This window comes from Ptychodera flava, chromosome 15, assembly GCF_041260155.1.
Source record: "Ptychodera flava strain L36383 chromosome 15, AS_Pfla_20210202, whole genome shotgun sequence".
Classification (NCBI taxonomy): Eukaryota; Metazoa; Hemichordata; class Enteropneusta; family Ptychoderidae; genus Ptychodera; species Ptychodera flava.
This window is the reverse complement of record NC_091942.1, coordinates 24864647-24883257: the sequence shown is the minus strand read 5'-3', so window position 1 is coordinate 24883257 and position 18611 is coordinate 24864647. Positions and strand designations below refer to the sequence as shown.

The 18611-nt window shown below is 38.5% G+C and overlaps 1 protein-coding gene across 1 annotated transcript; it reads right to left on the bottom strand.

The window, feature by feature from the left end:
- Positions 1-925: 925 nt before the first annotated feature.
- Positions 926-18357, bottom strand: LOC139151640 (lipopolysaccharide-induced tumor necrosis factor-alpha factor homolog). The gene is made up of 4 exons (XM_070724568.1): positions 18272-18357; positions 16570-16683; positions 15502-15877; positions 926-2077 (listed from the first exon to the last, which is right to left on the bottom strand). Exons 3-4 carry the CDS (start codon positions 15870-15872, stop codon positions 1969-1971), a joined length of 480 nt encoding a protein of 159 aa, XP_070580669.1. The 5' UTR covers positions 15873-15877; positions 16570-16683; positions 18272-18357; the 3' UTR covers positions 926-1968.
- Between the last annotated feature and the right edge of the window lie 254 nt (positions 18358-18611).

The following is an 18611-nucleotide window of genomic DNA, read 5'->3' as shown; positions in this document are numbered from 1 at the left end:
GTCATAAAACTGAAGAACTATGAACATACATCAAATACTGAATTTGCTTAATATTTGCACAATTTCATCACTAATTTCTGGGAAGAGGCAATATTTATCAAAAAGAGAATCATGTAGCTGCTGAGAGGATAGCCCCTTCCTTTAAGAAAGCCAAATTATAAAAAACGTATGAAACATGAAAATCTTTTTCAAACGAAAACCAAGCAACAAATATATAATAGTCTTTGAGATACTACGGCATTGAAAAGGAAATTTGCATAATATTGTCAAATTGATGTAATCCTGTGATTAGGCATGGGATGTTAGGCAGTGTTGGCAGATACACTATGGCAATGTGTGAAGTGGTTGTGTAGTGTAAAGTTACAATATGGAAGGTGTTAGGCCTATCAATATGGCGGTTTGTGATGAACCATTTTGCAATACGGGAACTAAACACAGGTGGTAATATCAATTCACAACTCTGCGAAAGCTGAAACGTTCTCGGCAAAGAGGTCACAAAGAGTCAAAGCAACACCGCACATCAACACAAATCTGGCCCGCTAACTGTCCAGAACACACATTATGCAGGCGTTGTTTGTGCTGATCTGGTGTTGTCGTTTTGACTGCGGTTGACCTCCTTCCCAACAATGTTTCAACTTTTATTTCTTTGTGATCGACTGATATTACCACAAGACAATAATAGTTACACCTTACAGTGTTGGCAACTCCTCAATTTAAACACAGTGTCCAGTTCCTGTATCGCCAAAAGGTTCAATGCAAACCACTGTAAGTGCAGAAAGAGAAATCCATCAATAGCAGCTGCGTCCCTCAGCAGACTTCAGTGACAAATAATCACAAGTATTACAGATTCAGAATGAACAAGAAATCATTTCTCCCCCTCCCCCAAATGCAGGACAATCACAATAAAGAAACAATTTCCCCAAAATAACAGTGATTACAACATGTCTTTATTGAAGGAAAAAAAACCATTAAACCATATTAATTGCATTATGTTACACATACTGTATATAAACACACCTACAATGCGCTGTAATACTGCAAGGATGGTGGGTAAAGCTGTTACATACATTTTCTCAATTTTTTTGTGACCTGGTAAATTTTGTGCTCTCAGAATGAGAAATAAATTTTTTGTTTGAATTATACAAAAGAATATTGGAATTGCATCTAATTAAAATTGTGATGCATTAATAATCAGTAATGTGATGGTACGAGATACTCAAGAGATTTGAGATGATATTAAAAAGTAGACTGTCCAATTGTTCCTAAAAAGTGTTGTTAGGAATACCAAAATAAATGTTTTTGAAGAGGCTATTGAACCCTTTAAGTGCCAAAGTCAATTTTTCTTGCCTCTACAAAATATAAGCCTGTCAATTTTTTTCAGATTTTTCTCAAAATGTTGATTAAAACCTGTAGCCAATGAAAAGTTTTGGCCGTCTGATTGACAATTATCACAAAAATGACAGACAAAAATCGTGAAAATTTGTAAACTGTTGCACAAAAATTTTGGTTGGAAAAAATTGCAGCACTCAATGGGTTAAGTGATTAGAGAGACCTACAAAAACCACTATGTTGTCCGAAATATTCATCATACATTAAAAAGTCCACAAAAAAAGGAATATATTCTGACGTTTATGGCAATTATTATTTAAAAATATTGATATATGTAAATGCTCAATCATTATATACTGCTAGTGAAATGCACGATTTCCCCAGAATTACTATGAGATCACTATGTTTGACGATCTACTCTATAAGCAAACACCCATTACATCATGTACATGTAGCTACTAAGTCTCGGACTCCAATCAATAACGAGACAATATGGGTATCTTATTGTAAAAATTCAAATATACATAAAACTGTTCACTGTGTGCCCGACCCATTCTGGGCTGGATCAACAACATGACATAATCCAGTCTCTCCTGTACATCGTTGTATCCGTGATGGTTCACCAGCTGCCTCCATGGGTTACAGCCTGGTGAATGTTCCGATGTGGCCGTTGCAGCTGGGGCAGGTGTGGACGGCATCCTTACACACGTCGAGACAGAACGGGATGAAGCAACATCCAAGTCCAAGGCTGTCAAGAAGATCAGAAAAACATGGTTTTAACAGAGGCAAAACGTGGTAAAAATAATTACTCCAAGACAAATGACTCCCTTTGACGCGATGGAAGTGTTGATGAAATTAAGAATGCTTGTTTCATGGTTGATGAACAACTCTTTTCAACATGCTCTGTGCCTAGTATTGAGTAGGAAATATGAATATGGGAAGTGAATGACAAGGGCAAGTAGCCAGAACTTTAGATGATTTTTTTCTCTATTTTTTGTTTTATATGTCAATGGAAAAGTTCTTTTCTACTCCCCACAGCATGCTGAAACACCCATTATTTGGCTTTTCCATCGTATATACGTCCCTGTAAAATGCACAGTTATTGTAAACATTTGAACTTCTAGTCCAGATCAGAATTCACTTTCAACAATAGCAGCACAGTCAACACACGTACTGGCTGAGCTAGCCAGCCAAACACTGTGTATCTCAACATGCTTTGCTTTCTGGGAGTAGCTAGAACGAGTAACTGTAGCTGACATTAACAAAAAAAATAGTGAAAACATAGGGCCAAAGTCCCTGAAGCTACTATAGACATGGATACAAAATTAAGTATTTCCTTACTGTATGAAATTATCTCACTAAGGTCATCCTACGGACAAGTAAACTAAATATTAAAGCTGTCTGACCAGCGGTTTTGAAAGAACAAGCAACTCAACAGTTGACAGAGCTCTGTTGAGTTATGTAGAGAATAACCTTTTGTGACACATGTATTGATGAAGAAGGTGGATATCTTTGATTAACATTGTGAGTTCTGTTTAATAAGTTGAGACTGTACATACTCAGAGAAAGCACACTGAAGAGACAAAGGTTTGAAACTTAAGAAGTTCAAGGTCATCACAAAGCATTATAAGGAATCATGTTACACTTTCATTGCACTGTTTACACAGATTGCATAATTGCTATAAATAGCACATGAGGAATCTTTATACAGCCCAGCTTTACCATAAAAACCCTATCACTTTGACCACTCTTTTAATTGACCACTCTATTTTTTTCCTCAAAAAGTAATTTTATTTTATCCTTACAAAGTCAACCATAAATGGAAATTAGAACTTTCTCTATCTCTATCTCTATTGACTATTTTGAGCAATTTCTTTTAGTAACATACAGGGCACAATAAATGACGGTTCAGAATATGTCAAAGTTGGGATTCAGGAAAGTTGCCTTTACATGTTTTAATCCTCCAAGATGGTAAGCATTTCACTATGAACTGTCAAAAAAAGTTGAACTTTCTGATAATTCTACACTAAATTATTTTGGCTTTGATGATTTCCTAATTAATTCAATTATTTAAAATCATATTAATTATTTTTTTCTGGGTGAATTGATAGGGTTTATACAGTACAAGAATTACATACAATGTAAGTCAAATTTTGACCAAAAATGACAAAAAAATTCCTTAAAAATACAGATTTGCATATTTCATCACAATTTGAACAAGTCTAAGTTGGGTTACCCCTAGGGACCTGTATACCAAATAACAAAGCTGTCTGACCAGCGGTTATGAAGAAGAAGATTTTTTACCAAAAACACCTTTTTTGGCATTAATTTGCCTATTTTCAACAATATCAAAAAATTAAAAAAAATAGTTTCTCAAAATCGTATTTTTCATCTACACAACAAATATCAAATCAGTAAGTACTGCGGTTCTCAAGATATTTGAGTGGACGGACGCCTCACAAACGGACATACATACATACATACATACATACATACATACATACATACATACATACAGACTGACGACGGACGCCGGACGGATACCCATCCCAATAGCTTCTATAGACTATAGTCTATAGTAGCTAAAAATCATCGGAAGTTATAGCTGGCCCTTTAATTCGCAATTCTCAAGACATGACAATGAGTCATGAATTGTCATTTGCTATACTGGAAGCTGCAATAAGCACAAGCTACATACTCTGAAGTGCCACTTTAACATTGTGTCAGCATTTTATGCACAAGTCAGAAATGTTTGACAGTTTTTTTCATGTTTTTTTTTTTAGAACATGAGATACGTTTTCTTCTTCTCGATAAAGTACCTTGTAATATATTGTATGCACCTTGTCAAAACAATGCATTGTGTGCACAGCATGTGAATATCATTCACTAATGAATTCTACTCTTTTACTCTACACTACAATTCAGTTGTCAACAACAACAACATTTTGACATTATACACACACACACACACTAGATTGACAAGTTGAGAGTTGGTCATTCCGACACGAGCTTAGAAGTAGGATAAGAAAATACATTTTACAGACAGATCAGAATCAATGGAAAATGCATCAAATGTTATGTACAGCTGAAGGTGCAATGAATCTGTTAAGGCAGTATGCACCTCGAAAGTGAAAGATTTGCGCTTTTGCTCGAACTTCCTGAATGAAACTTTCAACTATTCTCTTAACGAATCATTGATAAAATCAGGGGTCACTGTGCAAAGTTTGGAACTAGCGAAACAAATTATCCAACATTTTGCAATATTTGAAATTCAAAATGGCAGCCATCCCTGTGGTAACTGTATTGGGGAAAATTAAATTTTGGAGTTTAGAAAAATTAAGAAAATGAAAGTATTTTTTTCTCCAAGAGCTTTAAAATGAGCCCCAACAAGTGGTAGATCAGAAAAGAAATTTGAGAGTCAAAATATCTATGCTTGAGGAGCGTTCTACCTAAAGCTAACATTAGTATACTCAGGTGGTAGTATTGGAAGTGTTATCTTGTGCATGTTTCCACAAATAAGATCAAAGTGAGACTTGAGTGGAAACCGTGGGTCATCAGTATGTATTAGGGAGATGGTGCAGTGGCAAAGAATGTGAAATTTTCAGAAGAGTACTTTCAGAATGTGCTTTGCAATACAATTCAGAATAACATTCAGACACTCACTGTGAGATAATATTCTGTATATTCCAGAAGAGTACTTTCAGAATGTGCTTTGGAATTAACCAAACTTACTAAACTTTTACCATAGTTATGCTATAGGGTAACAAGTCATTGACAATGACATAGTCCCCACTTGTAATAGGAGTATTAGTCTTGATGGGGCAGGGAAATGAGGTCATTAAGAAGTATCACTGGAGTGTATATGTTCAGATCTATGGACACATTAGGTCTATGTCATTGTTCCCAATTTGAAACAAGAGGCATGTCTAAGTTATGGTTCTAAATCAGGAAAAAAGATCAGACCTCTAGCTGTATTGGCCAGCCAAGAAATACATATGTGCATAATAAATGAGGTACAAGATGTGACATCTTAAGGTCTATTATCCTATCAAAATTGAAGCGTAAAGAACTTGTGGTTACTGAGTTATGCATATATATGCATATTCAAGGTCAAAGGTCATCAAGGTCACGTGACATTTTGAAAATAAAACATTGTATTGCTAATTAATCCATATATGCCAAAATTCAGACCTCTAGCTCTATTGGCTTGCCCACAATTATATATGGGCATAATTAACGAGGTAAAGCATGTGTTGTCATAAGGTCTCCCATCCTACTAAATGTAAAGGACATAGCACTTGTGGTTACTTATTTATTGATATAATCGTGTATTTTAGGTAAAAGGTTATCGAGGTCACATGACATTTTTTCAAAAAATTTCTATCCTATAGTCTATCCCTATATACTAAAAATCATATATTTACCTCTATTGGCTTGCTCAAAATTAGATATGCAAATAATTGATGAGGTACAATATATGGCATCATAAGGTGTCCCATCATACCATATATGAGGGTGTAGCACTTGTGGTTCCTGAGTTATGGACAAATATGTATATTTGAGGTCAAAGGTCACCGAGGCTCGCTCAAAATTAGATATGTGCATAATTAATGAGGAACAATATGTGGCGTCATAAGGTGTCAGATCATACCAAATATGAAGGGTGTAGCACTTGTGGTTACTGAGTTTTAAACAAACAAAGGTCACCAAGGTCACGTGACATTTTGTCAAAAAATTGTATTGCTAAGTTATCCCTATATACCAAAAATACCGTCAAGGACACTATGTGCTCACATTCGGTTTGAATTGGTCCATTCGAGAAATATTTAAACCAGGAAAAACAAGAATGACAAAAGCAAATAAGGTCTCCAACTTAGGTACTGGAGGTCATCTTTAGGAACATGCATATCAACTTCTATAGCAATGGGAGAAGCAGATCCTAAATACATAAGCAAATGTCAACAACAAAAAACAGAGAAGGCTTGATAAAAAGAAAAGGGGGGAGTGGGCAAAAAATGCACAAGGGATCTGGTAAAAAAGTAATGCTGCATCATCGATCTTCTAGACCCTACCCCCTCCTGAATATCAAATGTTCCACCCCTTGGTATTACATAAGACCAAATGACAGGAAGTACATTTACAACCTTGGAGATTTTTAATTAATGCCATGAGTGTTATCATTCTAATGTAAACAGCACTTAAGTTAGTTACAGATAGTGAAATGCCTTCCACTGTGGGCGGTGATTACAACATCTGGAATTATCCTGGATCCAAATTTCTCATCAGTTCTTGTATGTCTTACATAGAAAAGTTGCAAACATAGGGCCAAAGTCCCTGAAGCTACTATAGACATGGATACAAAATTAAGTATTTCCTGACTGTATGAAATTATCTCACTTAGGTCATCCTAGGGACTTGTAAACCAAATAGTAAAACTGTCTGTCCAGCAGTTTTGAAAAAACAAGCGACTCAACAGTTGACAGAGCTCTGCTGTGTTATGTAGAGAATAACCTTTAGTGACACATGTATTGATGAAGAAGGTGGATATCTTTGATAGCTCATTTCAGGATGGCCTGACCAAAAATGGTAAAAAATTCCGTAAAAATACAGATTTGCATATTTCATCAGACTATATTAGTCTATAATAGCAAATAAACGAGAGTTAATTACATTCTAATTAAAGTAAACAAGACTTGCTTAAATCAAGATTTACGTCATAAAAAAACAGCATATCTGTCAGGTTATAAAGAATCTTGAGCTGGTTATCTTTTAATATATTATTTTCATCCTATTAACCAAGCACATTTTAACTTTCAAATTAACTTGTAAGTAAGTTCTGTTGAATAAGTTGAGACTGTACGTACTCAGAGAAAGCACACAAGAAGTTCAAGGTCATCAAAGCATTATAAGGAATCATGTTACACTTTCATTGCACTGTTACACAGATTGCATGTGCTATAAACAGCACATAAGGAATCTTACAACCCAGCTTTACCATAAAACCCCATCACTTTGACCACTCTTTTAATTGACCACTCTGTTTTTTCCTCAAAAAGTAATCTTATTTTATCCTTACCAAGTCAACCATAAATGGAAATTAGAACTTTCTCTATCTCTATTTATTTGACCACCTTATCATGACAAACTATTATGAGCTATTTCTTTTAGATAACATAAATGGTGGTTCAGAATATATCAAAGTTGGGATTCAGAAAGTTGCCTTTAAATGATTTCATCCTTCAAGATGGTAAGCATTTCACTATGAACTGTCAAAAAAAGTTGAACTTTCTGATAATTCCACACTAAATTATTTTGGCTTTGATGATTTCCTAATTAATTCAATTATTTAAAATCATATTAATTATTTTTTCTGGGTGAATTGATAGGGTTTATACAGTACAAGAATTCCATACAATGTAAGTCAAATTTTGACCAAAAATGACAAAAAAATTCCTTAAAAATACACATTTGCATATTTCATCACAATTTGAACAAATCTAAGTTGGGTTATCCCTAGGGACCCGTATACCAAATAACAAAGCTGTCTGACCAGCAGTTATGAAGAAGAAGATTTTTTACCAAAAACACCTTTTTTGGCATTAATTTGCCTATTTTCAACAATATCACAAAATTAAAAAAAACAGTTTCTCAAAATCATATTTTTCATCTACACAACAAATATCAAATCAGTAAGTACTGCGGTTCTCAAGATATTTGAGTGGACGGACGCCTCACAAACGGACATACATACATACATACATACATACATACATACATACATACATACAGACTGACGACGGACGCCGGACGGATACCCATCCCAATAGTTTCTATAGACTATAGTCTATAGTAGCTAAAAATTGGTCCAAAATGAAAAAAATCACCTCAGCTTTGTTTTCTGGATCAAATTTTCCGACAAATTGGTACCAAATATGACAAAATTATGTTCACAGCCTTCAAATTGTCTCACAACATATCCTGGGTTGGGAGAGCCATTGGGCTGGCGGTTTCAGAGAAGAAGAATTTTTACTGAAATGAGAAAATCACAAAAATTCAGCAAAAATACAAAATTAAGGATATCTTCACAATATTCATAAAACTGTATAAGGTTCACCCCTAAGGTACTTGCACACAAGTTCTCAAAGCAATCAAAAAAGCGGTTCTTGAGTTATTAATTCTTAACCATTTCACATTTTGTAAGCTCATTTGCATAATTTTGGCAATGCAGACTTCATTTGAACAAAATCCCATCTATAGCCCAGGATGCATCCACACACAAAATACCAAGCTGAAACGTGCAGCGGTTTGCGTGTTTTTGATGTTGACGGACATACTGTACATACATACATACACACATACATACAGACGCCATCGACTTCAGCCTATACGATAAACTCACATTGGTAAAACCAAATGTGAGCTAAAAATCAGACCTCTAGCAGTGTTTTCTCCAGGATTTTGAAAAAAGGGGGGCATGTCGCCCATAACATAAAAAAATAGGGGGGATTTCATTGAGAATAGGGGGGTGCATAAATTATGCAAATTAGGTTAATTATGCAAATTAATTCAGTAATTTAAATATATGTATGCATTCATAGTGTAAGTGTTTATTAATATTTTTTTCATCTCTACTGTAGGTTTTGCTGTAATCACTAAGCTCTTCACACTGTTGCAGACCAATCTACACAGCTTTCATCTTTCAAATTTCAATAAAGTTATTTATTTGAATACTGGAGTTTATTGACTTTGCAGTTTAATGCAATATTAATTACAATAATTTTACATTAACTACAATTTCAGCAAGCTTTAAACAGTCCACAGTTCACCTTATGAATACAGTGTTTGTACATTAAGTGCAAGGTCATTTTGTGTTGCTGCCTGATGCTGAGAAAATTCTCCTGGCCTTTGTACTTTTCCACAGCTTCAGGGCTTTCTCACCAACAAAGTCAGGTAGTGCTGGGCCCTCAATGAGAATTGTCATTAGTCTGTTAATGGCACTTTCTTCTAGCCTGTTTCTCAATGATGTCTTGATTTTATTTTGGGCTGAAAAGCCCCTTTCACAGATTGCAGTGGTTACTGGCAAAACAACAGAATCTTTGCTAGTGCTATCAAATTTGGCACTGTATCTTTGTGATTTGAATTGATAAATTTCCACAAAGTGGTAAAATTATCTCTGGATAGGCCTGCTGTAAGACTACTGGCTTTATAACAGACCATTCATGCCGTGTGTTATCTGGTTGATGACAGGCGCACAAATTTGACCTTCTTTTTTCATTTTCTCAAAGCCATAGTGTGAGATTAAAATCTCTAATTTATCATTGCCGTAATGCGGTAACTGATCGCTAGCAACAAATGACAAATCTCTCTACCAAGAATATCAAATGCAGATATTACCCCTGTACCATCTGCAGAAAACGGGTTTGGATATTATCGATCAAATTACTTAGAAATGCCCTTTTCACATCATCAACAAGCATTTTCTGTTTTGATTTATTCATAATTCTGTGTCCCATCAACGTCCCATTGTCACTGTCTATCTCCGAAAGTTTGTCTGTGTAGAAACCCGATACTGCGCCGTCCTTGATCTGTGTCAGTTGATCGAGGACAACGCTGACCGTTGGCTTGATCGCTGCAATATCTATGTCTTCTGAAAATAAGGTTGAGTCGCGTCACGATGGGGATCACACCCATGAGGAAATACATCACCGCCACGAATTTATACTGCGTCAACTTGCCGTGTAAGCCTGCCGCCTTTGGGTCTTTCGATGAACGCTGCCCGTCAAAGTAGGTCACCAATGCGTTCCATGACCTGTATACGGTTTGTAACGCATCGTAGAACGCAAACCACCTGACGTCATGGATTTCCTTCATCTTGAGACGCGGACTTTCAAGCATGTCTTCAACTTCTTTCAGGTGTGAAGATCGCAGCGACGACTGCTTGAAATAGTAGAATAAACTTGTCAAATAGTCTTGTATTCCTTCAAGTACTCGACACTCGCGCAGCTTGGCTCGTACACAACGCGAGATGATGTGCGACGCAATGAATATTAATGAGGAACGGGTTGATATCTCTCAATTTTGCGCTTACGCCATTCTTCACACCGGTCATGACAGAGGCCCCGTCACTTCCGAAACCAACCATTTTCGACCTTTCTAACTGGTTTTCATTCACGGTACTGATAAGTTTTTCCGTCAAAGATGCTGCGTCTTTTTCGATGATATACAAATTTCCCAGGAAGTGCGACTCAACATCGAAACTTCCGGTCACACTTCTCACGTAAACGACTAGACGGCCCGATGTCGAAATATCCGTGCTTTCATCACACAAAATACTATAAAAGTCACAGTCTTTTATTCTATCGACAACATCGGCTTTGATCGTATCAGCGATGGCTTGCTGTAATTCTTCGTATGTGATCGATAGGTAGCGTTTTTGCCTACCTCCAGATTGTTCACGGGTTCGCACCGCGCAGCTTTCAACAGCTCCAAAAGCGACGCGTATTTATCGGTTGCGACTGCTTCCTTTGCCAGCCAATATACAGCCTTCATAGCGACCAGAATTGCATCCTCTTTTTGAGTAACTGCATTTGAGACGGCAACCTTTAGATTTGACCGCAAAGATATTTCTCTCATTGCATCTTTGTGTTTACCGTTATTGACATGGCGTTTTAAAGTTGATGTTCGGTAGTTACTGCAACCCTTCTCCGTAGTGAACGAATTATCTTTTCCGGCTTCACGGCATACCTTACACCGCATTCCACGCCCATCTTCAGGTTTCTCTAGCCAGGGATAACCTTTCAGCCAGGAGTCTTGCCAAAAAGATTCCCTTTTTCTTTAGAAGGAAGTCGTTCAGTATCGTCGTCTGAATCCGATGTAACTTCACCAGGATTTTCTCTTCCTTGCTTTCCAATTTCAGCACCCGTCTCTCCGGCCGTCTCAGCTGTTTCTTCAACGTCTCTCTGCACATCTTTAGACTTCGTCTCGTCACTATCAGTTTTTTTGTTTTCTTCCGCTTCACAATTTTCAGACGTTTTGTCATCAGACTTGGGTTTGTAAAAGGCAGTAATAAGGCGATTTCGTTTCATGACTTGTACCTCGATCGTCAAATGCACGTGGCGGTGGCTGGTAGGGGAATTCGAATGAAAGTTCAGCATCAAAGTGATTCGTCCTAGGCCGATGCTAATTAAAATTTTGAAACATAGTAACACTTATATTTCAGGCGGATGTCATTGAACAATAAACAAAGTTTTTTTTTTTTCTGACAGGCGGCCAAGACCAACACACAAGGGAAATGATGGACTGTGATACGCTACAACAGATGTGGCAGTTGTTTATTTTTGGACACAGGCGCGGCAAGCAGATACCAGAGCTGAGCGATATTATTTTTTTTCCCACAGGGACAATGTAGCGATATTAGGCACCAGCAGACGCATTACAGACGCATTGGCGTGACGAGTCAGTGACGTATTGCAAAATCAAAAGGCCAACACACTGTCTGGTATGGCAGGGGCCACAGACGCGCGCCAGGTCGCGCGTCCACATAAATTTTTGGGGTGACTGCTCTTTGAAAATGCGCGATTCGCGCGTTCGCGCGTCCTGGAGAAAACACTGCCTCTAGCTCTATTGACTTGCTCAAAATTAGATATATGCATAATTAATGAGGTACAATATGTGGCGTCATAAGGTGTCCCATCATACCAAATATGAAGGGTGTAGCACTTGTGGTTACTGAGTTTTGGACAAATATGTATATTTGAGGTCAAAGGTCACCGAGGTCACGTGACATTTTGTCAAAAAAATTGCATTGCTAAGTTATCCGTACATACCAAAAATCAGACCTCTGGCTCTATTGGCTCGCTCAAAATTAGATATGCACATAATTAATGAGGAACAATATGTGGCGTCATAAGGTGTCCCATCATACCAAATATGAAGGGTGTAGCATTAGTGATTACTGAGTTATGGACAAATATGTATATTTGAGGTCAAAGGTCACCAAGGTCACATGACATTTTGTCAAAAAAAATTGTATTGCTAAGTTATCCATATATACCAAAAATCAGACCTCTAGCTCCATTGGCTTGCTCAAAATTAGATATGCACATAATTAATGAGGTACAATATGTGGCGTCATAGGGTGTCCCATCATACCATATATGAAAGGTTTAGCACTTGTGGTTACTGAGTTATGGACAAATATGTATATTCGAGGTCAAAGGTCACGTGACATTTTGTCAAAGCGTCTGAGATATCTGCGTGAACGGATGGACTCACATGGATGGACTAACGGACTGACATGACCCAATCTATGAGCCCCCTGGACTTTATCTGTGGGGACTAAAAACTGTGTCACTGCATCCTTTTTGCAATATGAATACGATGAGAAACTAAATTTTTATTTTTCTTGGCCTTATACAGTGTTCGCGCTAGGATTTTTTTCAAATTAGCCACGGTCTGCTGGTGTGGCTAATTGATGCAAAACAACATTAGCCACAGCAAAAATTGATTAGCCACGCAAATATTTTACTAAAAACACAAAGATGTGCAACTGATGTGACTATGTTATTCAAAGTAAACAATGTTTGTGGTCTGCTTTTTCTGCAGTTTTTTGCGTTTTAAAACCGTTTCAAAGGTAATAAATAAATAATAAATAAATAAATGTTGGACGTCACTGGAACATTCTAAACACACTTCATGAGCAAATCATTTTTTAGTCATAAACTCACTTGTTCCCGGGCAAGAAGACAAAAAAATTGCTAGCACAGCCAGTTTCAACTGGCCTGCCTGTGACTTGAGGTTTCACTGCCTGCTCTTCAGCTGCAAAATGTGAGGGAAAAATTGCGTCTGACATGAAGATTTTTTACATAAATTTACGAAACTTGTGTACCAAAAACTATAGCAAAATACCACAGACTTTTTCCTCCTTGTCTTTGCAGATACGAATCAGTCTTTTAGCGTAGAGCATGACCGTTTACACATGATATAACATTGCAGTACCTGATCTGATAACAATACTATGCTTTTGTGCTTTCCTACAACCTCGGGAGCTCCACGTGAATACCTGTGTGAATACAATACCCTATGCATTGGAAGCATTCTGCTCCTTGATACCCATGTAATAATTGCGGAAATAATGAAATTACAACAACAGCAATAACAACAAAATCTACACAAATAGCATGTCATGCGATCGCAGTGTCCGATGCGACAATGGTGGTTGACTCCCATATGCATGTGTTGTATTCAAAAGCATGGACGGTCATGATGAGCGCACTATTTGTTGAAAGGGGTTAGTAAATATCACAGACTTTTACAAACCCATTACGTTTGATAAGATTACCTTACTGATGAGAGAAAGCAATAGACGATAAGCAAGTAATGGAGAATGGAAGTTCAAGTGACGGAACTGCGAGTAAAACCAAACTTATTTGTGGTATTTTTAATCCTCGGTCCCTCTTCCCTAATAGAAGAGTCCTTTTTTGATGTCATATCCGCCATACCTGTATGCCAGTCCGGTTGTCTCAACGTGGCGATGCGCTGCGATGGACGATTATTTTCTTTCTTGACAAGAGAGATTTCATGTGTCACAGCACGATCCGAATAAATGACCCTTTTATTTGAGGCATTTCGCTCATGACTACAACAAATTTCATAGCTATATTGTTTATTTTTATCTTTGAAAGGTCTGTATTTTTGCGTGCTGCTACGGCCAAATCACAGTGCATACATGTACTGTAGACCCACCTCAGTTGAATTTTACGGAGCTTGACGTCAAATCGTATGGTTTGTTTGTCTTTTTTCCGAGATTAAATTCAAGCTGCAATTTCCTAGAAATTCGTCTTCTTCATCCCAGAATTGCATACGTTCTTTGAAATCGAACTTGGATGAGAAATTTCATGTCAGTTACATAGGCTCGGAAACGTCCGTCTCTGTGTTCATTTTGCTGCAGGCAATGCGTTTCTACATGTCGTTTGCTCCCGATCGACTTTGCTACTCTCCTCAGCTGTCTCCTACATTTCATACGCTAGCCCATCGGGCTAGTAGAGGTACCAAAAGTTACTTGCCCGGCGGTAAAAACTGCTTGCCCGTGAGTTCAGGGTAGTGAATTTGCTCACCCCTTATAATAAAATATATACATTCCTATTCTGGTGAACGGAGTATTGCGTCGCTTCCAGCCAGCACCCGGAAGTAATAGTGCGGAGGCGATCGTAGTTGAGTGATTGATCCGACGATGTGTCCAAACAATTTTGGGGCGAAAAATTCAATTCGCAAGCGTGGCTAATGACTTTCAAAAATTTTTCGCAAAATGAGAGTTTTATTCGCATTTTGCGAGTGTGGCGAGTGCTAGCGCGAACACTGCTTATACATGGGAGTCTATGGACTGCCTTATACATGGGAGTCTATGGACTGCCTTATACATGGGAGTCTATGGACTTCCTTATACATGGGAGTCTATGACTTCCTTATACATGGGAGTCTATGGACTGCCTTATACATGGGAGTCTATGGAGGTGAAAACTAAAAAGTCCTCTAACACGGCCAAATTTGATCGCATTGTGAAACAAATCGACGTGCACCTGTATGAGGTAGAGTACTATCCTTGTACCAAGTTTGAACGAAATCGCTCCAGGCGTCTCTGAGATATCTGCGTGAACGGACGGACGGACGCACGGACGGACGCACGGACATGACCAAACCTATAAGTCCCCCCGGACGGTGTCCGTGGGGACTAATTAAGTATGTGTACAGTCACATCAAATTTGGTTCAATATTTCTTGAGATATAGCCCTATGGCAAAAAAGTCATAAAATATGCAAATGAGCAATTAATTAATAAGCCACACCCACCAAAATCTAATCAGACCTAAGTCTCATCATGATAATACCAAATACCAAATTGCATGACATTGGACCTAAGGGTTCTTAAGTTATGAGTGGAACAAAATCTGTCTACGGACGGACGGACGGACGGACGGACGGACAGACGGACGGCGGACAGACGGACGGACAGACGGACACACACACAGACATTGTGGCGACAAAGGACACCTTTGGTGCTTCGCACCACGGTGTCCAAAAATAGAAGCCAAACAAATGAGGAACATTAGAATGTTTTCATTCAGTACAACTAACAAACTGTGATAGGATTCATGACACAGGTTAAGTCTCTTACCCGACAAACCACAGAAAGATGCAAGCCAGCCAGGTCACAGAGCCCACTTTGAAGTCCACCACGGTCACTATGTTCTGCCGACAGTGCGGGCACGTACAGCTCTGCGGAACATCTCGCAACATTGAAGAATTGAACACAGCCACCGTTGCAGGCGGTGGGGCGACCACGACAGTTGTGTTTTGCATGCCAGTTGAGGTTGGATAAGCTGGCTGCGCTGGCGCATAAGACGGTGGTGGAGCAGGTGGCTGTCCTTGTCCAGGATACATAGGTGCTCCTGCCGGCGCTGGTTGCGCCTGCCCAGAAGCGGGGTATGGTGGCGGTGGTCCAGTCGGCTCTGAATATTTCGTGTTATAGTCTGTACCGTACTCCATGTTGCCTGGGTGTAAAGCAAATTAAGAATCTTGAAGGACAACTGGAAAGGTGTTTGATCCTGGGATCTCCTTAAATGCTGTGTAATTCTTTTCCCATTTGCTAGTACATCGACAACAATATGAAAAGCATAAACCTTCTGGGTTCATTGTATTTGATTGTTCTGTCAGATTACTGATATAATTTTTAATACATTGTAACGATAATTACTTTTAGGGTTCTCCAACCACGGATTTTGATGGGTTAATAACGGCTGAAGCAGCTCCATGTAAACATAGGGACACAAGTGAAGTTTATCTGGCAAAGTCACTGATTGGAAAGCTACAAAACTGTTGAACTACAAACACACATAAAATGCTGAATTAGCCATACATTTGCTCGACATTCATTGCCAATTTCTTGGAAGAGGCAATGTGGGCTGCCACAAATTTATTTGGCAAAGTCCTGCTGTGATCGGAAAGCTACAAAGAATACATATGAAATTCCAAATTAGCCTCAAATCTGCTTGCCGTTTATCACCAACTTCTTGGAAGAGGCAGTGCTTATCAAGAAGAAAATCACACAGCTGCAGATGGGGAAGACTCCCTCTCCCTTTTAAAGAGCAAGATTGTGCAGATGCATATTGTATCCTGGGGCAGATATTCTATTTGTCAGGCTTGCTTCATAACAGACATGTTACTGACATGGGCAGTGACTTACTTTTGATAATTATTGATACTTCTGTTCCAGAAAATGATACAGTGTTTTTCTTCAGCTTTTTCCACACAAGGGGAGGAACATCCCCTCCTCCTGAAAATTTAGGGGGATTTTGTTCTGATATAGGAGGAATCACAATAATTATGCAAATTATAAGATTATCAAAGTATTAACAAATTATGGTTAAAGTGTAGATCAAATATTAAATTAGACACAGTCTCTTTTTCTTCTTGTGTTGTCTGTATAGGTAGCCCATCCCTATAACCCCCTTGTGGAGAATCCTGTGATACTGTGTAATGAAGAATGGTAGTACACTTCCTCCCACCCTGGGGGAGAGACTGTGGCAATGATATTGGTGACAGTTGAGTTCTTGTCGGGACTTAAATTAACCAACAGAGCACACACATACCATGTTGTGTTCACAGGTCAAGTACAAAGAATTTTGACATGATTTGAGTGGGAAAAAGAATGGTGAATTTTGCAAAACAATACATTTGAATGGAAAGAATAAATTGAACAATGGCCTATTATAGTGGACCTTTGAGATTACTTCAGTCGAACACCTAACAACAAGTACAGTACTGTTTGTATGGGATGCTAATCTGAATATAGTTTTAAGATACCTTGGTCCATCAAGGGAGGTCATTTGGCTGATATTTATGACTTAGACTTTGGTAAAACAGTCCTACTTTCCAGCGGCGGAAGTAGAAAAAGATTACCGTTCAGAGGTGGGTACACCCATACCTCCATAGTACACCCGTACTGTATAGTTGAGTTCGAGCCAGGCTCGCTCTTGGACAGTTACGTTTACAGCCTAGCCCAGTCCTTTTGTACGGCGTTTTGTTTCCTCATTTTGAAACTTGAAAAAATAATAAAAATGTTTAATCTGACGGAACACTAGATTAATCATTTCCATTATTTTTTTCTGAACTGGAAGAACATATGTCTCCGTTGACTTTAATAATAATACGCTGTAAAGTAAATAAAGTCACGCCAGTTGTTCCGCAAGTGGCAGCAGATCATGCAGATGACCCTGTATTCTTTTATCGCATATGGGTCAAGATGTCCGAACGAAAAACACATAGGGCATACCTGTCAAGCGAAACTGATTGGGTGACACCATTTCTCTCACAGAGAGACGAAAGTGCGCTTCCGATTTTATGACGAACTGGTACACTAAAGCTTTAACGAGTCAATAATCTAACAAAACCTGTTTTTTCTGTCATAATTACAGCTACTACCGGCATATAATTCGACGGGACTTCCAAATCGGGTTGACTAAATTATTATATTAATACACGCGGTCTTATTAATAATGGCGGTCCATGGCGCCCCGACCTTTTCTCTCGCACGTCATACTTCTCTAGTACTACTGAAGGTCGATCGGACGGTAACTAATGACGCCACTGAAAGGAGAACTTCAACTTCCACTGACTAGATCTCCGCGACAAAAAGAGTGTTGCAGGGTTCTAGTTCCTTGAGGCACCGTCGCACCGAAGACGACACAAGCAGATGGCGTAGCTGGTGCCGTGCAATGGCGTAGTGCAAATAGATTTCACCACTTCCCGACAACAATAAACTGCTCCTCGCTACGCTATCGCTTGGCGCAAGGACTACAAGAGCTTTACACAGTTCTTACACGCCCTTGTCTCGAACACAGCACGCGTAGACACCAAAATGACACCAGATCTTTAGAAATACTTACTATTTGACCCAAAAGAATGCGACTTCTGGAAGTAAAATTTGGTATGTATGAAAGGCGCAGTCTCCACCTTGTACCACACAACAAGCCTATTTGTCACCAGGGGTAATACAGTCAACGAATATTGGTGTCATATTCGTGTGAAAAGTGTTACACCATTGACACAGCCCTCGAAGAGATAAAACATAATAAGCACGTCGCTTCACGTTTTTCTTGCAGCAAATTAGACAATTTTCCCCGGGAAGCAAATAATGATGTGTTGACACAAATTGCAGTGGACATATTTGCGTTCGTCTGCAGTTATATGTAAGCGTTACAGTAGCTTATACTGTGGACCCCCGAG

Coding starts and splice junctions, on each gene's coding strand:
- LOC139151640 (XM_070724568.1), bottom strand. CDS start 15,872: ATGGAGTACGGTACAGACTATAACACGAAATATTCAGAGCCGACTGGA. Junction 2,078..15,501: donor ATCTTTCTGTGGTTTGTCGG/GTAAGAGACTTA, acceptor TCTTCTTGACAG/CCTTGGACTTGGATGTTGCT.